Consider the following 18,539-nt stretch of genomic DNA (forward strand, 5'->3'; position numbering starts at 1 on the left):
TGAACAGAACTGAAGCAAAATATTTTGGCCAACATCGGTGCTGTTGTCGCTGTCGCTGGGAATGGTATAGTATTCGTATATGTGTTTGTATCAGCCACGAATCTCCGGCTGCCGACTATGACGACATCGCCGGTCATGAGCTCACGGGTCCACCAAGGAACCCCAACTGATCTCAGCGCACAAGCTGATTATTTTATAATTATGTGTTGTTGGCGTTCATTAGCAGCCGAGCTTCATAAATCGAGTTCTGTTCTGGTTAACTCGCAGTTCTCTTATCTCAAATGCTTTTTTATGTTGTTATTTAAAAATATGTTTTCTCATTAGCTTCTGGATGGCACTTATGAATAAGGCATTTTACCTCGCATAATTATCAGCATTAAGCATTTTCTCGCTTTCTGGCGCTTAATAATTTGCATAAAATTAAGTCAACGGACGGTGTTAGTCATTCATGTCCGGCACTCATTTATATTTTCATAGAGCTGTGTCTTACACACAAATGGTGAAGCACTTTCTAGGAAATACTTAAATAACAGGGAAGATCTTCTGATCAACTAAGATTAATTTTATTATACGAGTATGTATAGTATTCGGGGGATGCGAATGGTTTTATCTGTTTTTAAGTGCAATTATTTGGACGGATCTTTAAGACAATATTTAAATGTTTTCTCTTATATATTTATTTCATATATTTTGTTTGGACCAAGAAAATGAGTATATATTTGAGTATATTTTGTTTTCAATTTGCTTTCTCCAATTAATCATTCTATTGTTATTTTTAGGTAAATAATGATGATGATATCAAAGCAGTAAAATATTTGGTTTCTGCATTTTCAAAATTTGAAAATGGATTTTTAAGTTAAAATATAGGTTTAGAGATCTTAAGTTTAAATAAATTATTTTTAACATATTTTGTATTACTGGTAAGCCTAACTCGAACTCGCTGCTTTATTAAATAGCATTCAAAGCATAACTCTGTGCTAGAATAATATTAAATTTATTCGGTAGACTAGAAAGTAACTGATAACAAGTGGATATTTTTTATTGAGCTTAAGAAATTTTTTTTAAATATGTACTTATGTACATTTGTGTTCGTTTCCATTTAATGATGGGTTATGGGTTAATAGAAAGTAAAATGATGATATTCGGTGTTGGACTCTTAAAGAAGTTATCTTGTACAAAACGGAAACCGATTTAAACTATTTTTTAAACATACATACGAACATATTTTTTTCGCGCCAATCACCTAATGGTGTGGGCACTGACTATCGATAATTCCGCTAGTGTACGGAAACCAGTGTTCTAAAGCGCGCGAAAGTGTTCTAATTGCTGCGCTTACATATGTACATATAAACTATTAAATTGGCCATCAACATAGAACATGGAAGAAAACGAGACCAGGACGGAGGCCAGAGAACCCACGGACCTGGCCAATGGTAAGACAGCGGCACAGGGTGCCAGGACTGGCGGAAACTAACCGATAACTCCATCGGCAGGCGAGGATGACGCGACCAGCCAGCACAAATTTAGTCACCTGCAGAATGAGATGCGCAAAATGCAGAACGAGTTCAACACGCAGCGGGCCAAGATGCGGGAGCTCTACATGCAGAAGGAGGCGGAGGTCAGTCAGAGCCAGCTGGAGCGCCGCCAGCTGCAGGCGGAGCTGGACGAGCTGAAGACCAAGTGCGTGGTGGCGGACCTCAAGTCCCAGAACGAGTTGCAGATGAAGGACATCAAGGCGCAGGAGGAGATCTCCTCGCTGCAGCAGCTGGTGCAGGACACCATCGAGGAGTCCGCCCACTACAAAGGCGAGCTGGAGCATCTCAAGCTTGAGCTTGCCAAGTACCAGCAAACGCATACGCAGGCTCATCAACATCCACCTCAGCCGGAATCCTCGGGCGGCATAGCGCCGCAGGTCTTGAGTCAGGTCAAGAAGACGCTGGGCTCCGTGCGCAAACTGGGCACAGACTCGCTCAACAGCAGCTTTCAGCAGGAGGAGGACACCCGGGCATCGAGCAAAGGCAATGGCAAGCAATTCGTAAGTTTCCGACACTGATCTTGCACTGGTCTAATAAACTATCGTTTTACAGGCTTCCGAGGAGGTGGAGATGATGCACTCCATCGTTGAGCAGCTGCAGGAGGAGATGAAGGCCCTCAAGGTGAAGCTGCGCGAACAGGACGAGCAACTGCAGGCCAAGTCGGCGACCGAAGAATCCGCCCTGCACAAGTCCACGTCCATGGATGTGGCTGAGGGTCACTGTGAATCCTGCAGCTCGGCAGAGAAGAAGACGGATGAGCTCAATGCACACATAAACAAGCAACAGAAGCAGGTGGACTTGCTGCAAAAGCAGCTGGTGGAATCTCGGGAGACCCTGGCCAAGGAGGCGGCGCTGCGCAAGGATCTGGAGGACCAGTGGCAGGAGAAGCGAGAGGCCCACAAAAGCGAAGTACAAAGCCTGCGCGACCAGACGAAAACCAACGAGCAGCGTCTACTGGACATGCAGCAAAAGTTTCTCGAGACCAAGGACGAGGTCATAAAGCAGATCCAGCGCGTCACCGACGACCGGGAGCGGGTCAACAAGCAGTTGGAGACGTTGCAGGCCGACAACGACTTCCTGTCTGGGCGCTATTTGGCCACGTCCCAAGAGATTGACAACCAGTATATCAACCTGCCAAACACGGTCGTCGAGCTCCAGGAGCTGATGCTGCGGCAGCAAAGCGAGCTGATCCAGGCACGAGTCAGCAGCGAGTACGAGCGCCAAAAGTGCACCAGCACTGAGGATGAGATTCAGATCTTGCGGGCCCAGCTGGAGGAGGCCAACAACGATCGGCGGGCCTACAAGCGCAAGGTGCAACTAGATATTAAGTCACTGCAGTAAGTGCCCGTCTCTGTTGAGTGGAGAGTAAACTGTGTCTCATGTTCGAACTGCTTTTCCAGGGACCGGGTGACGGAGCACTTGGTCACGGTGCAGGCGTACGAGACGGCCAAAACCCAACTCGAGCGCAAAGAGACTGAGCTCAATAAGCAGCTGTCCGAGTGTCGCGTGGAGATCATTGAACTGCAAGAGGCCAATGTAAGTCAAGACTTATAGTTATCAAAGTATGCCTGCCACCAAATATAACATTTTACAGGAGAAGTACGCCAAGACAAACGCGGACTACAAGACGAAGATAAAAACACTACAGGAGGAACTGTCTACCATGGAGACGGTTCAGAAGGATTTCGTCAAACTATCTCAAACTCTTCAGGTGTGTGTGATATAAAAATATGGTTTATTCACTTAAATATTTACAATTTGTTCTGTTGTTATGCCGCAGATGTCGTTGGAGGAGCTGCGGCATGCCGATACGGAGGTGCGCTGGCAGGATGACGATGACGTGAACAACTGCCCCACGTGCAACGCCTACTTCACGGTCATGGTGCGCAAGATCCATTGCCGGCACTGCGGCCACATCTACTGCGATAAGTGTCTAACGAAAACGGTGCCATCGGGACCCCGGAAGCGAGTGACCCGAGTCTGTGATATCTGTCACACGCTGCTCACGCCGAACACCGCTCCCTACTTCAGTCAGGGACAGCCGCCGCAGCAGCAGCAAGGCCAGCAGCAGCAGCAGTCCAACTAGGCGGCCGGGCTCCAAGCCCAGGTTATTGTGTGTTATGTGTGAACTACGATTACGATTAGTTGGTATCTCCTTAAACTCTATTGCTCTTGTTCTGTGCTCCGGTATACATAAAACGATTACGATTCGAGGTCAAACCTTTCCAATGCCGCACTGCGTTGCGAGTCATTTCCACTTTCCATTTGCCAATGTCTAATTTCGTTTAAGCCGTACCTTCTTTGTGCTCTATATAACGTAAGCGATGAGTTGTCTATGTTAGCTTTTGTCGTAGGTAAGTTTTCATAATTGAATTGAACTCAAAGCAAATATACAAATAAAAAACAAATAATGTTTGTTGTTTGTCGCCGCACATCTTTACTTGAACCAACTTTGCCTGCAAGAGAGGGAGCATTTAAATATGATGATGTGTATTTAAGGAGAAGTCATGCAACATATATTTTGTGTTATTGTTTATTTAAAAATACTACGCAAATAGTTTGTAAATTATTGTTAACAATTGTATTTGTGTCTTCATTTGGTTGCGAGGAGCTAGGATTGGTATAGGTATTTGCTAGATATTAAAAGTAATAACAATGTCGGGCATGCCCATATAAATTCAGTATGTACAACTCTCACTTCAACTACCAAATAATGATAATCTAATACTGCAATCTCCGCATTCAACGAAAAACGTAAACAACAACAGACACTACGCACACACACGGGGAATCACATTAGTTGGGAAGCTATTACGGGTTGTTTGGCACAGAGTGTCTGCGGAAGAGATAGAAAAATTAAACGCCAATTAGCCTGTCTCCGGAGATAGATTCCGATCTGATTTCGCTTACCTCACCATAGAAAACGGCCTGCTATCAGAGCTACTATGGTCACAGCTGCCACGCCCACAACGCTCATCACCCGGGTAGCTAGATGGGGAGAAATGAATACTCAGATCAGTACATTGAAAAATTAATGGGGAAAATGTAAAGCAAAGGAAACTGATAGATTTGATTGGATCTTATACAATTTTCCCGGGTTAGTAGGGTCAGTTTCCTTGAAGCTCGCATTTAAGCATGCTAGATAAGCCAGGGTTAAATATATATTTAGATTTTGAAAGCCGGTAAGCCAGGTTTGAATAAGTAGTTAGGATTTTGTAGCCTGTATATAGTATTCAAGGGGGAGTAAATATTTGGAGGACAAATACCATGGATCAGTCTGTTATGGGCAGTGTGTTCTGGACCTCGTGCTGGGTGGTGGTTACACTAAACATGGCCTTGACATTCACAAACAAAAGTCTACCAAATACAATGAGCCAATTGGACACTTACTCGTGAATCCTCAACTTGATAGCGATGCTCGGCCTGCTTTGAGACATTTAATGTTCTTTTCGATTTTTGCTTGAATTTTGGACAAGTCACACGAATATGTGCATACGTGGACTGGACGTGGAATACATGGACAAGATGGACAGTACAGAGATCCGGATTCCTGGCGGTGCTGTGACTGTGGTTGTAGTGCTGTGGTTCGTAGTGCTTGGCTCGGGATTTCGATGGTTCGCGTTACAGATATAGGTTATAGACAGCGGCTTGTATAGGTATAGATATTGCGTAGAGAGAGAGAGCATTTTCTTAGCCTAGCGATGAGCAGTTGATGAGCGCTTCTGGATGGATGCTTATGTAATGTACAAATATCTAAATACAATTTTTCGAGAAAAAGCTTTGGCTTTGAGCCTGTGATGATTCTGACAATGATGTCTGATGGATTGCGTTCTGGCCTGGCTGCAGATTCATTCTACTGCTGCTCTTCACCTGCTGCGCCGCCTCCGCCGGCTGCACCGGTTGAAATGTCGCGTCCGTGCTTGCTGAGCCACTCGATGATCACCCCGTTGGACCATCCGAATCCCGTCTGCACCTCGTACTCGCCTCCGCCGCCTCCCACACCAAACTGATCGGCGTTGTACTGAAATGAAAAAATAGCTAATTATATTATGTGTTTCTTATAAAAAATATCTGGGACTCTCCGCAGTATCAAAAATAAAAACCAAATCCTAGTAAATTAAGCAGTTACCTATATAATATACCAAGAACAATCTGAACTCACCTTCTCGTACATATGCCTATCCTTGCTAAAAGCCTTAAAGTTGGATTTAACCCACTTTGTCGCCCACTTCATCGACATATTCTTGGCCTCGGGAGTGTTTAGGTTATTCAGACCCTCGACCAGGATGTACTGCATCGGAGCCCACACATTGGGCGCATCCCACTGCTCATTGGTGTAGCTCAACGTGTTGGGAACTCCGCCAGGGAATGTGTCCAGCTTGTTCTTCTCAATGTAGGCCATAACGGAAGCCGAGATCTTTTCGGACTCGGAAATGTTGTAGGCCTTAACCCACAGCGGTGAGAGATTGGTGGGCACGAAGTAATCTCGCGGCTTCTCGTTCTTCATGTCGTAGTCCAACCAGACACCGGCCTCCTCGTTCCACAGCACTTCTTGGATGCCCTGTAATGCGGGGAGTATTGAAACATTTGAACAAGATTCATATTATGGTTAGTCACCATGATGACACATATTTCAATATTTGAAGATTGCAAGTCCCTATATATATGGATGACGTATATAACTTTCATGTATCCCATTTTAAATTGCATAACTAATTTTACTTAAAAATGTGCATTTAAAATTTACAAGATGCTAAGTTTGTCATTATATATCTGCTGACTTTCGAGAGCGAATCATAGGCGCTCCCTAACCTATAATGTAAATAATGAATAACCCATACTTAATCATCGTTAACAGCATCAATCCATGTGAATAATTACATACAGAGCCTCTGAACTATAAATATGGAACGTATAGAATATATGTATATCTAGATTTTAACAGATGTCTCCCTAAAAATTCAATAGCTTGGTTGTTTTAATAGAAAGTTCTGGGTAACTTATTTTGACGAAGGACAAACTAGAGGTTTTCTTTAAAAAGTGATTCTTACCTGAAGGATCTTCTCGGCCTTAGTCTCGTACTCGGTCACCTTCTTGATGTTACCAGCTTTCGAGTGGAACTCGGCTATCAACTTGGCGTTCCAGTAGAGAAGGGCATTCAGGTCGACGGGTACAATGGAACTGGTGCATAGATTGGTGAGATTTCCATCATTTGTGCCATCTTTCGAGATGAACCAGCGTGAGCTAAAGTCCATGCCCGACTCGGCCGCCGCCTTGAGCTCACTCCAATGGAGCTCCTTCTCCTCCTCAGTGGCGAACTCCTCGCCCGTCTCCACATCCTCTCTGTAGGACTCTGGACGCGGACCCGCAGACGAGTCGCGGTAGACGCACAGGGTGTGATTCTTCACGGTGACACTGTGATTGTTCGTAAAGAACTCGAACTCGTGCTCCAATGTATCCAGGGCATCAATGGCGAACTTGTCATCGTTGGTGAAGTCCACGTATGACTTGACCATTCCGGTAAGAAGTGGTGGCTGAGAGCGACCATGGTAGTAAACTCGTCCGCCGTTAGGGATAAAGCCGAACCGATTAACAATGGACAGGAAGTTCTGAATCATGCCGCGGGCGGTGGTATGCATCTGGCTGTAGAGGAGTCCCCTGATGATCCAGTAGGAGTCCCAGTAGTAAAACTCGATAAAGCGACCGCCGGGAATGATCACAGGATTGGGCACTGGGATGATCGAGTAGTATTCGGGATTCTTCGATACTTCGTCCTTCATTTTGCGCCCCAAAATCTTCCAAATGTTATTCAGCTCTACGCCCCACTGCTTTAGGTCGGGGTCAGAAATTAGATCGAGGAAGCTGGGGTTCTCCTTCCAATCCGTGGGCGTCCACGCTTCCAGTTCGGTGCCTTTGGGGCTAAAGTATTCCTGCAAAACGGTGGAGGTTCATCAATTCCTGCTAGTGGATCCCAATCCAATCCTATACTTACGTCAACAAACTTCTTAAGATCTTCACTAGTGGGTGTCTGGTTTTTGGCCTGCATCAAAGCTTCAAAATCCGCTAGGGTCTTATCGGGCGAGTTATTCAGTTTCATGTCTACAAATGTCTTGGAATCAGCAAACAGTTTTGGGTTGGCCGTTTGGATAGTGTGCAATAGGGGTCCCGTGCAGTAGATTTCACTGAAAAACAAGAAATAAACCAATTTTATAATTGTATGCTTTATAATAAAATCACTTTGTAATTTACAAATGTAATCTAGTTCTCATTACCACTTTCTTTTTTCTTTTATTTATAACAAAGAGGAAAATGCCCTTTCTAAAATTAGTAGCTCCAAGGGAGGATCTCTGTTTTGAATTTCGTTAATAATTTTTTTTTTTGTCCGGCCATCGCCGAAAATTCCCGGATGAGGCTTACGTAAGCCAGAGCATATAATCTTTTGTTCCTATATAGTATAGTATACACTCTGACGGCACTAATTAGTGCAAATAATTCACGGGTTAAATGGATATAAAACCGCTCCAGCCCGAGTATCCAGGTGGTGCTGGTTAGGTGAACACCTGTCTAAAGCATCGAGGTATCGTATCTGTTGATCAGTTGATCAGATATGGCTAAAGCAAATGCACGAATAACCAACACGTCACGTTTATGGCTCTGGGAAAGGAAAGCACTCAAGCTGAAAACTTGCTAATATTCAGCTCTAGAACCACAGCGATCGGAGATCAGAGTCCGGAAGTCATTGGAAAACTTACCAACTTGGAAATTTGTCATCATCATCCTCGTAATTGGCAATGGCATTATCATTGTCGGTGCTGAGATCAAAACCAAAGGACTTTGCCTGGGAGATAGCTGCCAGGCAACTCCAGCTCACAAGGAGCAGACCGACGATATATAACTTGGACATCCTTTTCACTTATACGCGGCTAATAAAGTAACTTTGTTCAATCTGCTTGGGAAAACAATACAAAATGTTGCGTTGCTGAGGTAATTCTTTTCGCGTACAGGATATGCTCGCGATCCCTGAATGTGAATTCGATCTGAGCACAAGCACAACCAGCGCCAGTCAGCGCAAGAATACTTCTAATTGTTCCGCTCGATTCCGTTTTTATAAAACTAAATTAATCTACGAATGCGACGGAGAGTGCGACGACGAGCGATCGGCAAGCGAACGATCGTCGGGCGGGGCAAGGTGATATCTGGAGCCAAGTAAGTCATCGAATCCGATGGGGCGAAGTGGGGTTGTTTGGTCGGTTGGGCTGTTGGGCTGTTCGATCGACGGTCGCGCTTTGGGGGCGCGTTCCGTCTATTTTTAAAACCGTCAAAGTGGCCACATACGTATTTGTCGGGTTCACCTGCTCACAGGTCTCGTGAACATATAGTTATTCATCTCTCAATAGATCAGTCGATTCGTATCTCAGTTCTAACTGCTTGGGTCAATTACATAGAGTTTCCCCCAATGGCAAAGGGCATTCGACTGGGTTTTTGGCACACCCATACAATTTGCATATGGTTAACTGTCGTATGAATATTCATGCCGCTGAGCCTTGATATAATTATATCCATAACTATATCACTTATTATAAGCTGTTTTAACAGACACCCGCATTGTGAGATGGATTATTGCTTGGAAATTCATTTTAATTGCAAAATTTGCCTTGTTTTGGCCGAGAAGGCACCACTGTAATGCCAAGGTATTACTGATAACAAGCTTTTTTGGGGATTTTAGGCCTTGTTTAAATGCTAATGGGCAATGTTCCACTTAGGATAAGAAAAGTGTGCTAAATTTTCTAGGAATTTAAGCAACCAATTATCCAGAAATTTATGGCCTGATATCACAGTGATTTGCATACTAACACGGAATTTCCGACTTGAGGTCACGGATGATAAGAAGTGTGCTAAATTTTCCATGAATTTAAGTAATTAAATATACCAAGATTTAATGGGTACCACAGTGATTTCCTTTTAAACACGGAATTTCCGATTTGAGGTCATCAAAGAAAAGTGACTACGATTTATTTATATCCATCAAGTTCCACTTTATCATACAAGTCTATAATTAGGCGGATTATGTGTTTGTGACACGTGTCTGACCCCAAATAATGGACCGAAATTGCGCCGTTTCGCACAATGTTTGCTCTACGTAGTGTGGACCCTAACGAGTCTTAATTGAACTGATTTGCTGAATAAGGATTGCTTTCGAGAGATTAACAAATGGATATATATGTAATCAAGATGCAAATTTAAGGCGCAGAAAGAAGGTTTCATGCTAGGTTTGGGATCTAAGTTTTTATTTTGATTCCTCCATTGAAACCGGAAATAAACAAATCGTTTAAGCGACATATTGCACAACATATGCATATGCATCTTATAAAACATTAAGTGTATGATGAATTACTTTTATCGGGTATCATCACAGTCCGATGATATAACACCAGTTAAAGCATCTATGGCTCGGAAAACAAAGGGAATCCAAATAAACGGAACAATTGTGCAATTTAAATTGAGCCTTACGGGAATGAGAACCTGAAAGAGAACGATACCCCGAGAACCCCATTGTTATGTCTTTCTGTGACGACAGCAGCTAGCAGGTGCGACTAGATAGATCATTGATTTGGCACGTCACAAGCTGTTAACATTTATGATTCCATTAGCGAAGCTATTCAGCATTTAAATGTTAAGACTCTAAGTTCTATTGCAGTTAGATCATAGATTGTCTAGCGCACTGCAGCACTACAAGACAAACTTTACTTAACTTTAACTCTTTCCGCTTTGCTCAAATTCAACGTACTAAATAAATATTGAATTTACAGATCGTTTTTTGACAGTACTTCATATAACCGTGGATGACAAATAGTGGGTAAACAGCTGACCTACGTGCCGAGCATTTCCAAATATGTAGTTAACAATTGAATTCAAAACATTATTGTTTCTTGCTTGCTTTAACTGACGGGAACTTCCGATTCCGCATAACACGAAATCCGACAATTCCTGCTTAAATTCCATATAACTCATAAAATTGCAACAAGAGATCGTATCAGATCATTATGGAATAACTATTGTTTAATACGCGTTTTAAGGCTCGTGAACAAAATAATTAAGCCTATTGAATGGACGTTTACACTCTCACCATTCATCTGGGTTATTATGCTTGCCAGTTTATATAGATCTTTATTATAAATCGTCATTGTCGTCACCGGTGGGAGCGATAAGTGCCTCAGGTGACGTCTTTGTGCGAATACAATGCCCAAACACTCTCGATTCCGATTTTTGAACTCCACTCGAAAGCAGAACTTTGCCAAAAACATTCAAGGACAATATTAATCATTATGTGGGGCATTCAACGCGTTCGTATAATTGCCGTTTAAGTTAATCGCTCAACTAGCTATAATAAAGCACGGTCCGTTTGATGGCTGAGCCAAAAATTTCAAACAAATACCTGATACGTACAGTTTGACATGTTTAGATCCGAGAGGAAAACGAAGAAACACACACAAAAACTGGAAATGTCATTAAGAAGCCTGCAACAGGCTGAATTAACTTGTTTTAGATTTTGTGCGTAGTGCTTTGATTAACGGATCAAATACCGATACAGAGACCTTCAAAAGGTTATTGAATCGTAAAAAGGTTTGCACTTGGCGGCAAAAAAGCAATGTATTAAATTATTCTCTCGAGACACAAGTATTTAACTTTTCAATTGAGAAGAAGGATTTACAATCAGGGACATTAGATCTGATTCTTAATTAAATAAGAACTTTTTGAACCAGTAACATAATATTCCACTTGAACTGTAATCTGTCATTTTGAGTGGACAATAAAGGTTTATCGATTACCTTAAAGATCCAAGGCGTTGAACTTAATCTTACAGATTGTTCATTATCAAAGGAATTGTTTATTACATTAATGTTCAAAATAGATTTTGAAATAATCCACTCATGAGAGGACTGACGGTATTTTCTCTTGAGATACTGCGACATTGCAGGTTCATTATCACCTGTAAGCTCTTCAACTGAAAGAACCCTTCTCACACACTATATATACATATGTACGTGTGCAACCAAGTTCAGGGATACTGACAAATAACTGATTACTTTTCTAAAGTGATAATCTTCAAGTACACCAAGGAAAGTTACAGAACAAGTGATATTGATATTCGATTGGATTGAACAGGTTTAGCAGCAGCAAGTACTTCTTCAAGTCTGTTCGGATCCGCTTTTTTTAATATATATTTTTTGTTAATAACACTTGTGATGCCATTCGTATTAAAATCCAAAACGTAAATTTGGCAGTAGAAAAACGAGACTCGAAAAAATACTACTAGTCAAGCTTTTATTTTTTATTCAGTGGAAGATGTCTGTCAGCCAGTCCATTTAAATGTTAAGTACCCGGGGACCACAGATCACTGACACCGCAAGTCGGTGAGTAAAAAAAGCGCGACTCGACTTTTGCAACACGATTAAGCTCAGGGAAAATATCAGCAGCTATCAGAAATCATCAGGGAAAATGTCAGCAACCACAACAATTTGTATTGAAAATTATAATTTAATTGCTTTTGTATATTTAGCTAGCGGATTCTGTTTTTGCATCGACATGGGAGTTCCATGCCAATTTAAATTCACTAAATTACAATTGTTTTTATTGTTTTTTTGAATTTTTAAATTGAGGTCCAGTTTGTTTTCGCATTTCACACACTTTTATTATTGGCAATTCGCTGAGCTGAGTACGAGTTTTTATAACTCGGCCACTATCTCTATTGTGCACCTGATTACTATATGAATGCGCGGATTATATATAAGTACTCTCGGTTCTAATCAAAAACGCTGCTCCACAGCACCTCGCCGATGTTGAGCGTTTGAAGGCAACGATCCGACTGCCCCAAGCCCAGTGTCGGAGATTTAAATTTAAATAAGATTTTCACAAAGATCCGACCAGAACAGAGTTACCAAGTGTTGCCTCGGAAGGAAGAATCAATCTCAGTTGATAATTGGGTCGAATTGTTTGCCTCTTTAGTTGCAAATGTTAATAAATAATATTTATTGATGCGTAAATATTTATTGATTGACAGCCAGCAAAAAAGGGTTATGCAATTGGTTAAGCACTTGTTTGCATTATTGGTATTATTATGGAATTTTTTTATTGTTGGGCAAGGCAAGGAAATTGTAAATACTTAACGCCGATTTCCTTGAGCTCTCTTCTAAAAGCTTAAAAAAATAGGTCGATAAGATAGAATCACTCTAAAATGAATTGACGTGGTTTTTTAGGCCCTGCTATTTATCACTAACGTATGATTGCTGGCAGTAAGGAATATAAATCATTTTGATTTGGGAGAAAGATTATTCATTAACAAGATAGTCAGAAAATTGGCTTTTTAAAGTAGAAGTAATCAAAAATGTGCTATCTTATTGAAAACTAATTATTAGAATTGACATTTGATTTGCAAGGTACGAATTGAACTATTAACAAATAAATATAAACGATATTTTTTCCAAACAATTTTATAATTTTATATGGACGCATTTAAATAAGGTTTGTTAGTGGGCTTTATGAATTTCAACATATTAGTTTTTTTATGACTCCAAAGGATATGAATAACTCAATTTACGCAAGAAGCGGGTTTTATTGAGGAACTGACTATTGTAACTATCTGTTAATTTGTATAATGCTCATTATACTCAATACCAATGCAATACTAAAAATGACTATATTGTGACTAATTAAATAATGAAAAAAAATAGTTAATTATAAAGTAAGACATTACTAATCGGAAGAGTAAATTGATTCCCCATTAATAATATTATATTAATAATTTTGAAAAGCAAAAAATATTCCTACTTTGAAAACCCTTCAAAAATTCCATTGAGTAAGAAAACAATTTTTTCATTCACATTTTTGCATTAAAAAAGGGTGACTGATATCGTGCAGTTTGCGGTTCACAAGATCAGGCGACTCATTTATATGTAAACTTGATCTATATGCAGAGAACGTGCTCTGGCAGTCCAGGCTCTTTAATCAGTTTCAGACAAACTTGCCTCACCTGAGCCTGCGACGATTGGTGCATCTCCTAATCGCATTCTCATTTAATTTTTTCGACGAACATTGGTGACCCTGGAAGTTGGAAAATCGGGGCAGACACTTGATGATTTGCATGTCAAGATGTGAATATAGTCAGTTCTGAATATAAACTGTACTCTGGGGGATCTTTCTACAAGTGATGCCTTGTCTGACTGTCTGTTATTGTCGGAGCTGATAAGAAAAGTGGCTGATAATGGATTAATTAGAAATTTAGCTGGACCAACGTGTTCTTCGCAGAACTCTCTGAGAGATCTGTAAGCGTGACTGTGACAGCTGGTTGCAATTAGATCTTAACGGGTTAACCTGTTCCATATTACGTATACGCCATGGACACACCACCAAGCTGCGACCAATCGCAAGTTAGCGATAAACGGAAAACTTTATTTCCATAATGATCTGAACAGAGTTCGTGACAGACAATAACTAGAAAGATATATTAAGTAATTCCCAGGTACATTAGTTTCGCATTCTGTCGGTATGTGAAAGCAATCTGTTAATATTAATGGCTATCTAGTAAAGTTCTTATAAGTGTACTTTGAATAATTTAAAACGCTGCGGTTTTTGTGGAACAGAAATAGACAGAATTTCTGGAACTGCTTATTATTTATGGCTCTATCTGGTCTAGGCAGGTCGTTTCCAGATCGAAATCACACTGACCTGATCTAATTGTAAATGTATATCGTGATTTATTTTTCCCCATTTTGTTGGAATTTATTTGACAAAACAACAAACAACGTACCTCCCTAATAACAGTAAATAACGTGGAAAAAGCGGATTTGGGTAAATTTGAAAATAAAAATATATTTCTTTCTGTTGTGAAACGATTCAATATCCTCACCCAGTGGGGTTCACGTGAAAAATATTAAAATGCATTCGCGTTGCCAGTTTTCCCTCAATTTTTGGTTAATATACATAAATAATAACAGTGCCTGATATGGAATTTATATAAACGAAGCAATAATAAGTGATTCAAAATGTATAATTAAGACTTTGATCATCTTATATGTATCAACAATACCCTCAGTTGTTAAAACATAGAACATGAACAAAGTTTTAATTCTACATTTTGAACCACATATTCGATCGTTACACAAAAAGTTCTTAAAACGCTCACCTAAAAGTATGCAATGCCTTTGGGCTCTCCCGAAAGTATGCCACGATTGCAGAACAATTAGCTGACAGATAAAAACTACAATCAAAAGGAGGGGCTCGTTATACTGACTGATAAGCGAACACGGGGAACTGATAACACATTTTAATGTTCTGAACTCTTGTAGCGGTAAGTTTGTCCTTGGGTTTGGGTTTGCCCTGCACACCAGTCACCATTTAGTTGCGTTTTTTTAAGTGTAACCCGTTGGCACCTGTTGCTGTTCTCGCCCACTAGCATTCCAAAGGTTCCCCTGAACACATTCGTATGTGACTTGAGTCCACACACGTGCTTAACTACTGGCCCTACTTATAGAGGTATTTAGCTTGTAATTACACTGCATTACAATGCCTATAGATATTGCGCTTTTGACACGAAACATCATAGACTTACCATTTCGCTGAAAGTTTTTCTGCATAGCTCTTAATGCTCTGAATAGTTAGGGTTTCGGTAACTTAATATTTACGCTTTTTGCCAACAGTGACACTTGTGAACACAAAGCGAAAGCAAAACAAAGGCAAAAATTAACGAAAGCTCTAATTAGAAGACGGAGTTTGTATACCCTTATAATATTTATTAAAGTGTTAATTAGTTATATTTCCTAACGATATGAAACATACTCTTCGTTTACAAAGGGGTTACATTGAAAAAATCTTTTAAAGTAATTTGCTAAAAATTAAAATAAAGCTGTTAAAGCCAATTAGAGCCTTAAAATGGTATATCAATTTTATTTGAATAATGGCCCGGCAACCATAAAAATACGAATAGGCCCTTTCTGAATATTCTAAGCCTTGAACTAGATAAGTTCTATATAGTAATTCAAATAATGTTTATTTTGTAGGACTGCGACGAACATTCTTTCGATTTTATCTTAAAACAGGAATGATAACCCATTAAAAATAGTCATTAGAAAATCCCACCTCCATACTATTTAGAAATCTCAAATAATATGAAAGAGCTAATTCCTAGTTGATGCAAAAAGATTGCAATAACGGTAGGGATACCTCAAGAGTGTCAGTTCTTTTTTACGTAACTCATAAGATGTAATATTTCGCGCTTTAATAGTAATGGTCTTTCCAAACAAAATAGAATTTAACACACTCGCCTGTGAAAAAATATTGCACATGACATAATTATACTAGATATGGTGGAAAAACACTCGCTAATACTTATTGCAGAAACACTGTGATGATAAAACAAAACGATATTTTGGCTCGCCGGCAGATTTGCGAACGTAAGCGTGCGTGAGAAGCGATAAAAGAAAACAAAACCGAATAAAAACAGTGGCATTGGCACGAAATCGCAGAATAGCGGTGTCTAAAATAAAACTATTTACTATACGCGGCTATATATAAGGTTTTGGCACTTTAGCGAGACATTTGCCAGATATCTGGCGGGCAGGAAAGTGAAAGCAGGTATCTAGACAACAGATGTCTTCGCTTGGCAAGTGCAGTGCACAATCTGCAGACTTATGCAATACATGTATATGCAATTTCCCCTGCTTTCCAATCGATCAAAACTATTTAAACTAACTCACCCGTTTCCGTTCATTTTGTGGTTGTTCGAGGGATTTACTGGATTGGCCATGTTGCGACAAAGAAAGTTGCTTCCAGATGTCGCTTTATAATCAGAGATTCTCGCAAATTTGCGTGCGGATAGCAGAGATTTCAATTTAACTGAAATGATTTTGTTTATGTTTGCCACTTGTTTATCACTTCAGTGTGCGTTGTTTGCATTTATCACTCGGATCGATCACTTCCGTTCTCTTCTCCACCGTCGGTCGGTTCTTTCGCCTTCGAGCAGCGCCACGAGACTAATCACGGCCGTGCAACTTACGGTTATTAAATAGTTTTCGCTCGGCGAATTTCGCGCTTTTCCGCTCTGACGTTCTCACATCCAAAACTTGGATAACAACCACACAAAGAGCGACCGGATTGTAGTACACATTTATCGGCGAGATGTACACTGCTAGGACTAGGGTGCGAAAATATTACGACACATCTAATATTTCAATCAAAAGTCAAAACATTTTGTCCGCGAATTTTGACTAAACAATCAATACATTAATTTAATCTGACATATTCATTGGATATATAAAATATTTATAATATAGGGGTCCGAAATCTACTAAAAAGATTTTATTTTGAATACTGCTTAACTGAAACAATAAAATTTACTGTGTATATCATACGAGATATTCCCTTTTCAATGATTTCCATTTTACAAGCATTGAGTCATAAGAATTTTAAAAACAAGCCAAGCATATTTTGATAATATTTTCCAAAGACTGTTGATTCATTTTAATTCCAAAAATTTTCTGTGTAAGTAATACGATATATTTTCTTTTAATAGATTTATATTTTACAAATATTGAATCATACGAATGTTGAAAACAAATGAAACATAATATGATACCATTTCCGAGAAATAGATACAAGACTTCCTTAAAATGTCGGATGATTTATCGTTTTCAATGCTTACTAATAAGTTTAAAATCCATCTGACCAAAAGGACGATCTTTTTCTTGGTGCTTCTTAATTGTTCAAAAGTAGTTAGCCAGAAAGTAGGCTACATAATATTGAAAATCTTATGATCTGTGTTATAATATTCAGTCAGGAATATAGTTATATCTTCGTCATATGCTTATTTTTGTCAGTGTAAAATGACAGCTGTTGGCGAACGTGCTTGAGAGAGCGAACCCCATATTTGTTGCTGGTTTCTCTTGCTGAGATAAAAGTCTACTTCACACACACAATGGCATTTACATTTGGGAGAGGGATTTTTACCAGATCGTTTTTAGTGTGTGAGAGTTTGGGACGTGCGTCAACCGGTACATTTTCTCTATCCTTCGGCTCTCTCTCGCTCTCTGTGCACGCACACTTCCTCATTTTGCGAACTTTGTCCACGCTTTCTCCCCCCTCTCACCTGTCTCTTTCGCAACCCCCCTTCTCACCCTAATGCAATTTACAATTGCACTTTAAAAGTGACGTGTTGACAGTAAAAACGGCGACAGAGAAAAACAAAATGTTTAGGAACCTAACATAGATTCGTTTAATGGATATGTTTGTCGCATTTTTGAATCGTTTCCAAGGTGCCCTTGCCAATTTATCTGAAATGTAACTTTCTGCCAGACAAACCGGTTCCGAAAATTATGCCAGTCTAGAGTCTCTACCCAAAGAGACTGCCAAGTTTCGCCTAAACAACAGCACGTTTTCATCTCGAAATACCAACGACCTTCGTCTGTGACCTTTGGGCAACCACGCGAACATACACTCATACATACATACGCCTGCATACAAAAAGCACAAGATAAACAAAAGATAAGCATTACTTATCGGAACAACAAGCAGACAACTCCAATATTGAACAGGAGTTGCATTATTCACAAGTTAAAATTAAATATCAAAGGGTTCCGAAGTCAAATCGATGGGAATTAGCGGCCAATCACGATCGTATTTTTTCCTTCAGACCGATTTTTAGATTGAGAGAGTTAAGTCAAACGGGTTTTTTGACATTTCTCAGATAAGCAAACTTATAACTAACACAAGAGCACGAGTAAAGTTTATAGGTATGGGGGCTCGTCAAGCACACACACATCCATTTCCGTTTATTTTTATGTTTTCAGCTGTTTTGGTTTTAGGCCGGTCGGACGATTTCATAAGAATTACTCATCTTTCACGTGGCTCCACAGGGCGTATGCGCGATAAGTTTATCTGACGTTATCGTTGGTCGCGTTTTTTCACTTTTCCTTTCGTTGACTACGAGATCTCATCTGTATCTATAGTTAA

General features: G+C 40.1%; 2 protein-coding genes across 8 annotated transcripts; one reads left to right on the top strand and one right to left on the bottom strand.

The window, feature by feature from the left end:
- The first annotated feature begins 1,300 nt into the window (after positions 1-1,300).
- Positions 1,301-3,943, top strand: LOC119551643 (rab GTPase-binding effector protein 1). Its single transcript, XM_037861073.1, has 6 exons — positions 1,301-1,433; positions 1,494-2,035; positions 2,088-2,872; positions 2,936-3,071; positions 3,130-3,246; positions 3,316-3,943. Exons 1-6 carry the CDS (start codon positions 1,379-1,381, stop codon positions 3,619-3,621), a joined length of 1,941 nt encoding a protein of 646 aa, XP_037717001.1. The 5' UTR covers positions 1,301-1,378; the 3' UTR covers positions 3,622-3,943.
- On the bottom strand, positions 3,248-16,572 carry LOC119551644 (trehalase). 7 transcript variants are annotated; one of them, XM_037861076.1, is made up of 8 exons: positions 12,294-12,403; positions 8,288-8,481; positions 7,528-7,717; positions 6,587-7,465; positions 5,698-6,096; positions 5,406-5,556; positions 4,451-4,523; positions 3,248-3,991 (listed from the first exon to the last, which is right to left on the bottom strand). In XM_037861076.1, exons 2-8 carry the CDS (start codon positions 8,437-8,439, stop codon positions 3,973-3,975), a joined length of 1,863 nt encoding a protein of 620 aa, XP_037717004.1. In that variant the 5' UTR covers positions 8,440-8,481; positions 12,294-12,403; the 3' UTR covers positions 3,248-3,972. The 7 variants fall into 7 exon arrangements, 5 of the variants coding, with proteins under 5 accessions (XP_037717004.1, XP_037717005.1, XP_037717007.1 ...); XM_037861077.1 differs by having other exon boundaries at positions 8,288-8,458; positions 12,294-12,308; XM_037861079.1 differs by lacking the exons at positions 8,288-8,481; positions 12,294-12,403 and adding an exon at positions 16,289-16,572.
- Positions 16,573-18,539: the final 1,967 nt, after the last annotated feature.

The sequence above is a fragment of the Drosophila subpulchrella genome, chromosome 2R (genome assembly GCF_014743375.2).
Source record: "Drosophila subpulchrella strain 33 F10 #4 breed RU33 chromosome 2R, RU_Dsub_v1.1 Primary Assembly, whole genome shotgun sequence".
NCBI classification, from domain to species: domain Eukaryota; kingdom Metazoa; phylum Arthropoda; class Insecta; order Diptera; family Drosophilidae; genus Drosophila; species Drosophila subpulchrella.